The sequence below is a fragment of the Sphaeroforma arctica genome, assembly GCF_001186125.1.
Source record: "Sphaeroforma arctica JP610 unplaced genomic scaffold supercont1.44, whole genome shotgun sequence".
Lineage (NCBI taxonomy): Eukaryota > Ichthyosporea > Ichthyophonida > Sphaeroforma > Sphaeroforma arctica.
In genome coordinates, this window is record NW_014040514.1 from 110,662 (window position 1) to 124,965 (window position 14,304).

The 14,304-nt window shown below is 42.9% G+C and overlaps 4 protein-coding genes across 5 annotated transcripts in view; 1 reads left to right on the plus strand and 3 right to left on the minus strand.

Moving 5' to 3' along the window:
- The window catches only part of SARC_01166 (hypothetical protein), a gene marked incomplete at its 5' end in the record, with an annotated part of 2,630 nt that extends 2,148 nt beyond the window's left edge, over window positions 1-482 (minus strand). The window contains one exon of the mRNA XM_014305126.1: window positions 390-482. Coding sequence (XP_014160601.1) covers window positions 390-482 — 93 coding nt within the window. The remainder of the gene's footprint in view (window positions 1-389) is intronic.
- Window positions 483-1,052: 570 nt separating this feature from the next.
- On the plus strand, window positions 1,053-3,744 carry SARC_01167 (the record flags this gene model as incomplete). Of its 2 annotated transcripts, XM_014305127.1 has the most annotated exons (4): window positions 1,096-1,242; window positions 2,800-2,896; window positions 3,212-3,319; window positions 3,544-3,744. In XM_014305127.1, 4 exons carry the CDS (start codon window positions 1,096-1,098, stop codon window positions 3,564-3,566), a joined length of 375 nt encoding a protein of 124 aa, XP_014160602.1. In that variant the 3' UTR covers window positions 3,567-3,744. The 2 variants fall into 2 exon arrangements, with proteins under 2 accessions (XP_014160603.1, XP_014160602.1); XM_014305128.1 differs by lacking the exon at window positions 3,544-3,744 and having other exon boundaries at window positions 1,053-1,242; window positions 3,212-3,451.
- Window positions 3,745-4,266: 522 nt separating this feature from the next.
- SARC_01168 (hypothetical protein) lies at window positions 4,267-8,561 on the minus strand. Its single transcript, XM_014305129.1, has 6 exons — window positions 8,223-8,561; window positions 7,068-7,137; window positions 6,420-6,514; window positions 6,006-6,161; window positions 5,310-5,497; window positions 4,267-4,920 (listed from the first exon to the last, which is right to left on the minus strand). The coding sequence occupies exons 1-6, from the start codon at window positions 8,511-8,513 to the stop codon at window positions 4,770-4,772; spliced, it is 951 nt and encodes a 316-aa protein (XP_014160604.1). The 5' UTR covers window positions 8,514-8,561; the 3' UTR covers window positions 4,267-4,769.
- A 1,479-nt stretch (window positions 8,562-10,040) lies between these two features.
- SARC_01169 (hypothetical protein) lies at window positions 10,041-14,230 on the minus strand (the record flags this gene model as incomplete). Its single annotated transcript, XM_014305130.1, has 6 exons — window positions 13,462-14,230; window positions 12,543-12,576; window positions 12,128-12,221; window positions 11,296-11,353; window positions 10,883-10,994; window positions 10,041-10,213 (listed from the first exon to the last, which is right to left on the minus strand). Exons 1-6 carry the CDS (start codon window positions 13,672-13,674, stop codon window positions 10,041-10,043), a joined length of 684 nt encoding a protein of 227 aa, XP_014160605.1. The 5' UTR covers window positions 13,675-14,230.
- Window positions 14,231-14,304: the final 74 nt, after the last annotated feature.

The window sequence follows — 14,304 nt, forward strand, 5'->3', positions numbered from 1 at the left end:
GTGTGTGTGTGTGTGTGTGTGTGTGTGTGTGTGTGTGTGTGTGTGTGTGTGTGTGTGTGTGTGTGTGTATGCGTGAAGGTGCGTGCGAGAAGAAGTTGTCGGTATTAAAATACCAGTTAGAACTGATAGAAATCAAACACAAGCAGTTGAATTATAATTATACTTTTAAGTATGAATTGGAAACTCCTGTGAATATGCATTAATGCAGTACAGTAAAAAAAATAGAATGCATAGCGATACAGCTTGCATGTACACATCAACGGGGTGCCAATGCGGCCTTCATTGTAGGAGTTCGCACACTCATGCCTATACATATACTCATCTATGTACCAGCATTACGCTGGAATGTCCAGGACATACTCTATAGATTGAATTATATATATACATACCTTTCCATGTTGCCCTTTTGCAGGAGTATTTGATAGGTTTCGAAGTGCTCCTAGGGGTTTCCTGGAGGGGGTAGTACCTACAGAGTCACTCATGTCGATGTATAATCTCAATCAACACATCCACTCGTGTGAATATACTTAGTACGCTAGTTAGTCTAATCTCAATCAACACATCCACTCGTGTGCATATACTTAGTACGCTAGTTAGTCTGCTAACGTGTCCTGCACACAACCTTATAGTGCATCACACAGTATACGTAATCTACGTGAGATTACAACTGCGTCATGTGTGCCGCTTTAATAGACACTTTCGTGTGGAGTGGTGTGTAAATATTTATATATTTATAGTACATATGTTCATTTTTCAGAAGGCTATGATTGTATTGACTGGGGCTTTAATGTTTTTCTCTATATATTGTGTTTTTGAGTGTTTTCCCGTTCTGATTGGACCGAGGCAATGAACCCGCCAAAGTGCAACAAACCGCTATGTAATCAGATGAATCTATTTATAGATTGCCGCCAAAACTGCTTTACTAGGGTACAAACCCAAGAAATGGGTGTCCGATATGTACATACATTCGAGATTTCGAGTCAAATGATCTGAAAATAAATATGCAAGCACTATACACCGATTACTACATATACCATAAGAACATTAGAGCACTATATCGTACAGACTATATTTTACCTCGACTAATAAATAGAAATGCTGCTCAAGATTCAGTACTCGGATAAGTCACGGGGGGCAGACGGACCGGCCGAATATGGCATGATTGAAATTCAAGCAGAGATAAAGTCCAATCAGTTGGCTTTCGATGGTACACAGATCGGAGACTTTGAGATCCTGGATAATGTATGTATTGTTGTGAAAATATCGTTAAGTGTTACGTTGCTTGCTGGTAGCTCGCTTTATATTAGGTAGCTCTGAATATGTAAAATACTAGTGCGAGCTGGTGCAGTGGATCGATTGGTCGGCTCTACAGTATATAGGAATTGTGATGATATGGCTGGGAAAGGGTTTTATAATTACTTCTGGTTGACTGACAAGTTCTACGTCCACGGAAAGTAGACGAACTATATAGTAGCTCTAAAGAATTACCAACCGCATACACAAGCACGCTTACTGAATTTTTATACGACAGCCCAAAACTTCTGATAGCCCTGTCTAAAGTGTGCCGGGTGTCGAACATTGTTGCTAATATATATGCGTATTTTGGTACTGTCAACTCTGCTGGCTCTGCGCCTACTTTATTTGGCGTGTAGTTTACACCTAGTCCGCTATCTAAAATTGTTCGGAATGCTATACTAGCTGTGCACCGTATATGTTCATTAATTGGTGTATAATTCATCGTGTATGTGGGTATAGATCAGAGCGATAAAACTTTATGGTTGTACCTTACACCTAGGGCGACATACTATTGTTTATTTTCGATTTTGGGACTGAACCTTCCCGGTAACTGTAGTTTACAAGGTGAAAACCATTGTGATGTTATTGTGTTGGTTTGAATCTTTTCGAATTTGTACTATGCAGTATCTTCTAAAGGATTTGAGTGTCTGTCATGTTTTCTGACAGTTACATACTACAGCATGTGCCAGTTCAATAGTTCTATACATATGGTTATTCTCTCTGCGAAACTATGAACAGGCCCAACATCTTGTGAACAGTTTCCAGTGCGGTGTATGTTGGTAGGATCAACCAAATCGGAAGACAATGCAGTTTCTTCCCGAGGTGCTGACTGATTCGCAACTTCGATATTGTTACATAAATGTATTACGACATATGTATGTCCTGTGACATTCCGCACAAACGTGTAGTTTTATTTAGTGGGCAGCCCTCACGTGCAATGATGTTTAGGATATATCTGCCCTCGCTATCAGAAAGTACGGTATTCTGCAAAGTAAGCTCCCCCAGTATCCTCTACGATTATGCAGTAGGGAATTTATGATGGCACCAGCTCAATTTTGTGAATGATATAGTGAGAAGGGGTCGCAAGTGCTCATTGGGTTTGGTCAACATTTTTGCTATGCATAGAAGACTTAAGAGTTAGGTAAAATTGTTTTTATTTGAATATCGTGGATCTTTGACACCTGATCTCATAGACAGTATACAGGTCAACTCGCCGATTTTTCAGTTTATGACCCTAAATTAAATACATATATATTGCCTGTAGATATAGGAACCCGAGTATGCATCTTTTACGTATTGTAATACACAAAAAAACACATACAGCACAAGAGTAAGTCGTGATGAGCACCTTCCTCGTGAATGTTTCTATAATAGCCTTATTGGCTGCGGTATGGTTTACGAATGGCAAGTATATCGTACACGCATACAAACATTCTTCAGACGTTCTCACGGTAGGCCATGGCAATCTTACCCACTTTACATGCCCTGTTTTGCGATTGTCAGGGCAAAGCAACCCTTTCGGTTGGGCCTCAAAAGATCCTCGGGAAGGTCAAGGACCTCGATACGCCATACGCAGTCACGAAGAAGATACTAGGCGAAGGTGAGGGTACACAGACTTGCACTGTTTTGTATGCACTTACATATAAATAGGATGCACTTGCAATTGTGCGTGTTTCGTTCACATTCACCTGTAAACTTTATGTGTGTGTATGGTTGTAGTCTCAAAAGTATTGCTTTAGATATGTTTCTACATAGACACAAACATAGGCGTCCACCGCAACTTTAGTATCCAATTTGAGCTCGTGATTTGTAGCGAGTCGACAGCTATTGGTTTTTGGGAATCAAATACCTTCTGGACTATAGCAAGGCTTCTAAAATTCATGAAATTCGCCTGGAATTTGTGCACTCGGTACAGATGGGAAGTGCATTGGGTTCGAAGTGGTAGCAATCATCCGCAAGAAATTCCTATTTGTAGAGCGACCTATCGCACTGATCAGTAGAGACAAGATTGGCGCCAGCACATGTAAGCAACCCTTCGCTGTGTTCGTGACCATAGTACTTCTTGCCTGGCTTACCTGTCGTATTATAAGTGTGGCAATGGTCATACATTGTCTATAGTTTTCACGGGCGGTGAATGCGACCCTCTACCTTTTGCCAGCCGAAGTCAATTGAGAATTCATGAGTGAATTTGTATCCAATTTCCGTAGCCGAGAACTTACTTTATGCATGGGGTTTTCTTTCTGACAGTGAAAAAGAGGAAAGCGCATTGAGCTAGGCTTGCCAAACCCCCCACTCCCACCCGAAGTTCTAACCAAAACTATAGGCGAGCAAGACTATGCACGTGGCAAGACTGTAGCATTTCCTAACCATCAGTCGCTGCTACCAAGTCATCGATATCCCAATCCTGCAATATGCTTTTCGCATAGTGGATCCTCTCCCCCTATCCCGGTGTAGTGATTATGTTGATGAGTTACATTGCGGTCGCTCAGCTGTTCTCAGCACAGTGCCAAATACAGCTGTGTCCAATGCTGAATTTATCAGCGCGTAATCAGATCGTAATTACTCAGAGATCAGTGCAGGCTATTATAAGGTAATCTGAGCTGTTTTCAGCAAGGTATTGTAAGTATGAGTGCATATTTGGGGCTGCTCTGCGTACAAGACGCGTGTGCTGACCGGGCTTGTCATTGATACGCAACACAACATATATCTACCGATGAGGACATAGTTCGATGAGGACATAGGCCAGTCAGGTGTACACGCTATCTAATGGCGCGGAAATGAAGTGGTCTTCACAAGTCGGGTCATCAGATCTGGCCGAAGTCTCTTCGGAGAATATGTGCTGCGGTGAGAATTTATGCAGATGGCGTTAGTTGCTCACCTGTCAGAACACACCAGGTGTAATCCGCACAGCCTGCGATGCCACCAAGCAGGCATGAAATAAACAAAACGTGGCAACCTTTCAAAGCGAGCGTCTGATCTTGGCAATCGACGGCGCTATAGTGGTAGCACCCAATATGCGATTATTATTTTTGAAACATGTTTAGTGGATTATGTTATATTTAGTAGAGGTATAACAGGATTAGACTACGGCCGTAGCTAGCTGTCGAGCAAACGCCAGATTGCTGTGTGTATATCATACATTGCAGAATGATATAGCACCTTCTATTGGTGAGAGAATGGTCACACATACTCAGACGACCAAATGGCAGCATGCCACGAGATCTGTCACGAATTCAAAAACTGCCAGATCTGTAGAAGTGGGGCCACAAGATCACTTCACTGTGGATATTACATCCGCAAGTGCCATAAGGTAATATACACCTCGCAGAATTCTGTGACTAAGCGGAAGTAATCCTCTGGTTAGTTTATAGAGCCACTATTCGTAGCAATACAAACACGCTACTTCCCCGTTTCTAAACCCCTGGTAAGACAAAGAATTTTCCCATTCGATCCTATACCGACTGAAAGAACGCCTACAAAATCGGGCACGAATTAGGATTAGTTTCAGCTTCAGTTGGCTCGCTACCCTTTGGAGGTTTAGTTCCGGGCTCCTCGTATACCGCATGTGCTTTCACGTGGACTAGCCGATACCAATCTTCTTTGGGTTTGCCGATTATATTTGTGCTGTTGATGTAGAGAAACGGAGAATGCGAAAAGCAATAGAACATATGTAATTAGAATGTGCCCAGGCCAATGTCCGTATAGGCAGTCGTATCAGCTCGTTCGAAGGCAACATGTTTGCAGGAGCAACTAGTCAACAGACGATATAAATCATCAAAGAGTTGTATGACACAATGGCAGGATCACATATGCGCGCTACCCATGCCTGCACTGTCCATAATTTGTTCATGCATACTCCTGAGCTAATAAAAAGTTGAAGCACACCATTTACAGATCATACTTCAAATACATCGCCGAACGTCACCCATACACAACACTGTGTGCTTATATTCTAAGCGACAACCACATAAACACTACCATTCGCACTGGCCAATGCACGCGCAGTGACCTACCTCTCAAACACCGCACATGTCAAGCGCTTTCCGTAACAACAGCCAGTATCTAAGCCGAGTGCAAAGGGTTCCTCTTGTAACCCCTGCTTGGCGTCATGTCCGAATACAATCAGCTGAGGGCCAGGCCAGGTTGTCGCCCATTGTACTGCACCCTCTGCGAACCGTTGTAGGGGCTCATACTTTCCTTCCTATCAAGTGGGAAGAAAAGCGACAGGATAGGAGGAGCTGATATAATACGCTAGGTGACAATACTGGGGAGGCTAAGGGATATGACTGAGGCATTGAGGTTTCTATCCTTGCAGGTAGTAAACCACGCCTGCTATTGTCACTCGAAAATTAAGGTACCTGTAACCTATCACCGGATGTAATTTTGCTAGCGATAGTACAGACAGGGGATGGGATGGGGGCATGAGCACTCCCTCGAACAATATACCGATACCTCTCCATACTAAGCCCAGATGTACACAGCACAGGTTATGTCAAGGTTATAACACGTAAAACACGCCGCAAGTCGAAGGCTGGCGCGCCAATAGATTATACAACATCGGCAATACTGCGACGGGGGCCTCCAACTTACATATACTAGAGACAATGGGCGAACCCGCACTAGGCCATACCATGTAGGCATACACATCTATTCATGCCACATGGGAGATACAGCTTGAATACGCATATATCACTCACGAGCCAGCTTACCGGGGTGTCAGTTACGAATCTCATTCGCGTCATGTCAAAAGGTGTCTGTTGGTCCATGTCTAACTTCGGTACAATTCCAGCGTGGACGATGAGGAGATCGCCTATTTCTATCGTGTATGGTAGCCGTGTCGCCCAATTATGTACCTCAGTTGTGATCTGTACTCATGTCAAAAGAATATGTATAAAAGGTGGATGTATCAATTGAAAAGTAGCATATACTTTCAGTAATTGGTGAATGGCGGAGCTGACGAATCGAAACTTAAGATTACCCCTTAAACCACGTGGCCACATTGACAAACACGCCAAATAAAAACAGTAGAAGTAGCGAACAGATTGTTTCAACGGTGACGAATGTATTATTACGACGACAAAAAAATGTCATAATCTGCATAGATCTATTGCACGAGGACTCACATCGTTTATGTACGAGTATGAAGGCTTGACGATATCGTCATTTCCTCCCTCCTTCAACTTGTCGAGGGTCACCAGCATACTATCGTCATGATTCCCTGTGTATGTAAATAGTGCAAGAATTACATCCGCTGTCAGCCTTTGTGTTTGTTGATACATTTTCTGGACACTGATACGGAAACTCGTCGATAATGCGAGTAAGTAACGCTAGAGTTATAGCTTAGTTTAGCAATTTATCTTGAACTAGACTTGATCCAAAAACCAGTTTTCCTGTTTGCCTAACATATCGATGTGGCTCCGTCATAAAACTATATGCTGACCTCCGCAACGATGGCCTCGCACTAGAACGCGAATGTTATTAAATGAACATTTCTTCTCATAACTAATATATTGTCGCGATATATGACCCTTGAAATAAGCGGTATCCCATAAATACCCCTTGACGTACATCCGGTCCACTTTATAGAACATATGCATGAGTATTGAAAATACGTTTATTTGCTCTGCATTCCACCACGTGACGAAGGAAACATACATGTGCCGTTAACAAACTCTATTTACGTATACAACCCATTTCCTTCGTCTCCCAACAGAAAGCGTTGTTTATATCGATACTGAGTCGTGTTCTTTCACTGTTGAACAAAAACATACCTCGTACGGTGTACACGCCGTTCTCTCGATTCTCGTAGAACCAGTTCAAGACATCTAACGATTTAGGACCCTGAAATCGAAAGGAGACACCAGAGAACTTGTGAGGTTATAAGTACAGAGCGATTGGCACAATGGACTGACGGCCACTTTCGATGCATTACATTAGCTTATTGTCACACTTTGGGTGGCTATGTTCCTGGCCTTTTGTGTGTATCTAATTCACAGATAACTATTTGTGCGACGGTTTGTAAGCTGAGTGCAAATTCAAAACCGATAAGATATGCCTGTGCTTTCTGCTTTTATCTATATAGTTGAATTCGCTCGAGTGTACAAGCTTCTCACATCTCAAAATCCGTTCACGCATACGTGGGTGGGTGGTGGATGTGTAAAACGAATAAACCAGGGGGTAAGTACCACCAAATAGCAAAGGTAAAGTAGCTTCCATGCTGGCCTGTAGTCAAAATCCAGAGCTGTATACACAATGATATGGTATGGGCGATACACCACAGAACATTCATGGGAGATGGATGTATTATATTTCACATGCATATACACAGATACATCAGGCGTGGTACTTGAGATCGCGAGTGAACACCACAAACCCCAAAATGAACGCTATTGTATGCCGGCCAACGCAAACGCAGAGTGGACCCACCGGCTGGCAGTTCTGATGACATACATGGCTCTATCACATAATTCCCAAGTCAAGAGACTGTCGTTTTGAGGTAAGGTTTGAACCAAGAATCGATCAATGAGCGATGCCTAAGAAGACCGATTTACACTCATACACCTTTATTTGGTGTTTGCATTTCGACAAACTCGCCAATAAATACGTGGGTCAAGTTCCTCCTCATGCACTCACATATGGATCTTCATCCCCCACTCATAGTATGGACTACGATTGTTTTTTATATAGCTTGACAATTACTCAAGATTTGCACCAATGGTTCAAAACATACACAACTTAGTATATACGTCTACAAACATCACTCTGACCACAACCAACATCACACGTGTGCTTGGCGTGTACGTGTGGCTTAGTGCATTGATCTTTCCGCTAATTCTGGTATCGTATGCGTAGTAACATGCACGTGCGAACTAAATTCTTTTGTACGGCACAATCGCTTTTTCTGTGCGTGACTGCGTGTAACATACTTTATTGACCATATCCCCCACACTCAGCACCACATGCGTGCTTGGTGAGTACTTGCGTTTGTGTAGAAGTTCTTGAAGCTCGTCAAAACATCCGTGGATATCACCAAACACCAGCACCTCCTTTTCCTTAACTACATCCTTGGGCAGTTTTAAATGCGATCTCTGTGGTAGCTGGAGCTGGCTAAGTTTCTTCGGGTCACTAGCCATGGTTATGAAAGAACTTGAAGCCGTCCTTACACCGATAAGCGCACAAAGCGAAGGTGCAGCTGCTAGTATATTTCTTATGAGCATACAATTAAATACAAGTATTCGACTTGTAAGTTGTAGGTGCTATGTATGTATCCCTTCGCGTAGATGAAGTCGCCTCAGATATATGTGTATGTATTTATTCATCATGCATTGATGCAACGATGCACACAAATTAAAATAGCCGTCGCAGAATCGCATGATTCGTCGAGCGTCATCACTTTGATCAGATTTTAACGCTAAACACAATATCATACCATCATGAATCATCATTCGTTTTTTTAGGTCTTCAATTCGGACTATTCCGCACAGCAAGTCGGCAACATACGCATTCTGGTAACGCAGACGGCACTGCCTGTGAGGTCACTGAGGACTACAGTGAAGTGACAGACTCTCGCGCAGCACAGCGAAATGCGGAGAACACACTCAATCTTATACCACTTAAGGTTCGAGCTCGATGGCCTTAAAGCTATGTGTCTGTGAGTGATCCGCAAGCGAGCTTGCAATACATTGGAAGATAAATACAATCTCGTGCGTTCTACGACAATTCTACAAGGCTTGCATATTGTATGGCAGAAAGGGGTGTTGGTAAGTGCTACTACACGTATGGCTGTTACAGAAAGTTAACCGATATCTCCGAGGCTGTATTTGATACCAAAATGTTGGTGCTACGAGGTCGAGCCGTTCATGGCCCATCGTGCATTTCTTATACAACAAATAGTATATTAAAAACAAGGATAGAGCTTCAGCTGGTTTAATGTAGCGCCGTACACACTCGCGTGCATTTCTGTAGCGCTTCCTCGGTATCCGGTGGCCCATGTGAGATGAAAGGTTTCACTTGACATGCAAGCACATCCCTTGGTCTCATCAATCTAAGCAATCTCAGCTTAACCCCATTGATCAATGAAGGGAATTCGTATTCGTGATGGTGTGCTTCAGCTCTCGTGTGTCCACCGAGAGCTAAAATTCAGCTCAGATATTTAGTGGGATCTTCCATCATCGGCACTATAAACAGAATCCATTAAATACGACCAAATGCCCATAGGTAGGGGTCTGCGTAGCAGCAGAGTCTAGACTGCAGTACAGGTGAGTGCAGTACAGGTGAGTGATGATAGCGCAACACCACCGCAGCTAATAGTCCATGAAATCCTGGTGCGTTTGCTAACCGAAGTCAAAAGTACAAACGGTACTATGATTGCTGGGGCTTGGGCCGTGTGGTGCAGCTAAGCACTATGTGCTACTAAGGTCTGCCACGTACAACACGAAAAAATGATGTGTGCTGTACTACCGCTAGTTAGAACTATGAGGACGATGCATAATTCTTCGTGCTATTACTCACCGAAATTGTACTTAGCATTGCTCTGCTACACTTCTAACATACGAGACGAGGATCTCATTAAAGTTTTTCCTTATGCAATCAGTGAATATAACATTCATGTGCACAGAAACAATTGATGTATCTAGCCTAGTTTACTGCCGTAGGTACCTATCTCGTGCTGATGAGCCTTTGGAGGCAATTGAATACACACAACAGACGCCTGTATCGATCATATTCATTTACTGTATATTGCACTATTCTAGACCCCTGGTGAATTGTCGTACGGGTAGGAACCGAGCCATGATCTTCTCGCCGCGTACAGTGCTTAGAATGGCCTCCTCCGTTTCCCGCATGACACGTGGGTGTTCCATCACGTTTGTATGCTTCCCAAACGTCCAGTTCCTATCGAATAGGTCCGCCATATAGCCTGTTGTGTGAGTACAATAGCCGTCAGAGGAGTGGTATGAACTGTCGCGACCATATGTGTAATGGTTCAGACAAGTGCACGTATCATAGACACGCAGACCTACTTAGTACCACCCTTGCGAGTGTATACCAGTGTTGCACTCCCTATCCTAAGGTGGTTAGGGACAGTGCCACTTCACGTAAACTTGCTCACGGGCCATACCTCCATACCTTTTGTGTATCATACACTTATACCTAAGCACTCAGAATACAACTTATACCTACGCACTCAGAATACAGATGCAACTGTTCTATATGTGTTGTGACACGAAAACGCATTCAGGTCCATATATTTTTGTCGCCCTCGTATATTATAACTTGCCGGTAGCTAGGTTAAAAGATACCTCGCTAGAATTTCTGCCCATGTTTATACTATATCGAACTGTACAAAGCTGAATGTTTAATATCTGTTGCAAAGATAAACACTTGCACACAAACATCATATGTACAAACGGACAGTATAATGTGAGAACATAATTGTCTACGGCAGAGGAACATAACCATGAAAGCTTGCGCTATGAATACCAATTACCGGGTACGTAGATCTACATATACTACTCTCGAACTAGCGAGTTGGCATCAACCCAAAACTAAGAGCGAACACTTTCAGCGAGTGCCAACGAACACATACAGCACGTATCAAAGAAGGCAACGCATTGCACAGGTTGTTTGAAGTCTTCATCGGCGTCGTCGCTATCATTGGCTTCAATTAACGACATGAGCGTGGCGTTCAGTGTGCCATCCTGCGCACGAAAATACATTTGTTGAGTCAAAGTCTGTCTGTCGTATAGATGAAGTGTCAACGTCTGACAATCAAGGACAACGAAATCGGTACCAACAAGTGTGTATGGGATGCAGACCCCTCCAGGAACGCCAAGAATAAATATATGCACCAGAATTAATCTGCGTTCGGTCTTGTGTGTGTGTTGGCTCCAAAGCTTATCAGTGAACTTGATTTGAGCCTATGCACCAACGTACGTGTGTTCCCGTTCATGGGACCATCGAAATCGATACCTGATGACGAAAATGTCATCCTGAGCATACCTGAAGCCGGCTATACAGGAAGCTGGTTATTTGAATCAGAGTTATGGCGAATGGATACCTGAGATGAGAAGAGAAAATGAAGAACGAGCAAGCGAGTCGTATCAGAGCAAAGCCAGCGGGGGAAGGATATTCACATACTTGTACATATACATTTCTTCCAAGATGTTCAAGTATCTTTGGATATATTATGGGTGTGAGATCAGCACACACTTACACATACATATATAATTCTTCCAAGATGTTCATGTACCTTTGGGTATATTATGGGAGGAAGGATCCGCACACACTTACACATACACATATAATTCTTCCAAGATGTTCATGTAACTTTGGGTATATTATGGGAGGGAGGATCAGCACATACTTGCGAGGGAGGATCAGCACATACTTGCGCATACACATATAATTCTTCCAAGATGTTCATGTATTTTTGGATATATTATGGGAGGAAGGATCCGCACACACTTACACATACACATATAATTCTTCCAAGATGGTCATGTATCTTTGGGTACATTATGGGAGGGAGGATCAGCACATACTTGCACATACACATATAATTCTTCCAAGATGGTCATGTATCTTTGGGTATATTATGGGAGGGAGGATCTGCACATACTTGTACATATACATTCTTCCAACATGTCCATGTATCTCTGGATATTTTATAGGAGGGACGATCCGTACATACATATACATATGCACACAATACTTCGGAGATGTTCAGGTATCTTTAAATATATTAATGAAATGGTGACCGAAGCGGAATAGCATGCACATCGCCTACGCTGATAGACACATTGAGACTACAGTGTGCAGAAGGATGACTCACCAATGCTTCGGATGATTGGCCCTCGTAATGACTGATCTCGCCCATTTCGGGTACGTGCAAGAGAAGTAGTGCACACTGGACAGCCCCAGGTGTCCTACAATCACACACGCATGAAAGAATGAGTACCCAGCAGGCTTCAACAAATACGACTTTGCCTGAGAAAATTTAACTAGTAGTCTAGTAGCAGTCTACTATAGGGGGTCGTATAGAAGCAACATCGAGCATAGTGCCAATCCAAATTGAGCTGCAAACAAGACATGCTGTGCAATTGAACCTTGTCACTGATGTCCATCGAAGCATAGTTCTATAAATGTAACATGCAAATCAATACATTCAAGTCATCGATGGAGGGCTAATAGAGATTCATCACTTGGTTGCCTAATTCAACAGTTTGTATCAGCCACATTTTACCTACCCATCGCTCGCAGATCAGTGACTGGATCCTTACCCTGTAGCATGAGAATAATTATGCAATGCAAATACATGTATGAGGTTGTGGAAACAAGGACAACAAAGCTCGAATAACTTTACAAGCTCGACTTGATGTTCTATATATAAGGATATACACGTAAATGTGAAATAGTATCGCCATCGATAGATTTGAATTAAGACTCAGCGGATAATTGTAATCAAAGCAGAGGGATCGTCCCCAGTTATTGGCAAAAGTGGGGAAAGGGTTTAAAGGCGAACCGACAAGCAATCACACGGCTCCATCCTCACCTGGAATCCAATATCACTCCAATGCTTGCCTAATCGATCGGGATATTCTGTTTGTGGCATCAACGAAGTCCACGACTGCGCAAGTAGGCAGGCTGCCATTAGTTCAAAATATAGGGGTCCTTGACTCTCATACTTGGGGTTCAGTTTGCTTGCGACACGGGAATTGCGCGAGAATACGATACAGTAGAAATATACATTGGAGAGGCACCGGTGTGGCAGCGCAAATGGATATCCAGTGTGAGGATATGCCCAATGCCATATAAGCAATAAAGAAGTTGCCATGGTAGTAGTGGCTCGAGTACCATGCAAATACTGGATGCTTTTGGCGACTTCCGCGATAAATAAGTATCTGCATATTAAGATTCTGACGCTCACGCGGAAGTCGTTGATATTTTTATCAATCTTCGACATGCACAGAACTCACCTGCACTGCACGCAAAAAGACACTCGCGGATGTTGACAAACTACGATGCATGAAACCATCCATAAACAGTCTAAATACTTCGCATAAGTTTACCATCCCACTTTTGCCATACACACAGGCAACGCAACGTTCGCGTACACGTTCATATTTACACGAAACATTGTGAACGAAGAATGCCCACTGTGTTTACCTCCATGAGAATCAAAGAAACTGGGCCATCACTATCTGCTTCCTGGCTCACTTCCTTGGCCAATTCAGCCTCGACATTCACTGCCAAGTCCACTATCCACTGCAGACCGACGAGATACTGCCTATTCAGTGCAATTGGATACACGGCAATGCTACAATCAGATTGGTGAATGAGGTAGATAGGGCCTATACCACGAAGAGGAAGACGTGTCATTGACGCCTCAGTTATGGCTACGAATATGACTGCAATATATACAGTGTGTTGTTGTGATAATGTATACCCGTGAAATCAGAAACAGATACATCATACGAAGCTCGATAATAGTGCTATCGAGATAAAGTCAGAAATGCAGAGGAGAGTTGTGCATATTTATTGACACGAAAACGTTGACAGCGCTCGTAAAACATTACAAATCTGACTTCAGTGCTTTTGATAGAATAAGTTAACGTAGTAACACCCGCGCGACTGTTTCAAACACTTGCCAAAAGAGTTGTAAAATACTAAAACGGCTTTGCCGATACAAGACAGACAGTTTCGGCTATCTACTTTCAAGATGTCGAAACAATAGCATACGTCGAGAACCCATACAAAAGGAATTTAGGCAATCACAGACATCCCTGTAGGCACGAATACTGTATAACTGTCAAGGCAGTTCGAAGGTATATACAGGTGCGAATGCGCATTCGAACAAGGACAAGTGCACTACGACACACAAGTACTGCTGGCATGCTCCACCGAAGTATAAACAACATCAAGAAAATATAAAAATATATATTCTAATCACAGTCACGAATAGAAAATTGAATAAAAGGTGAACTTATACATAGATCAATATATATATTC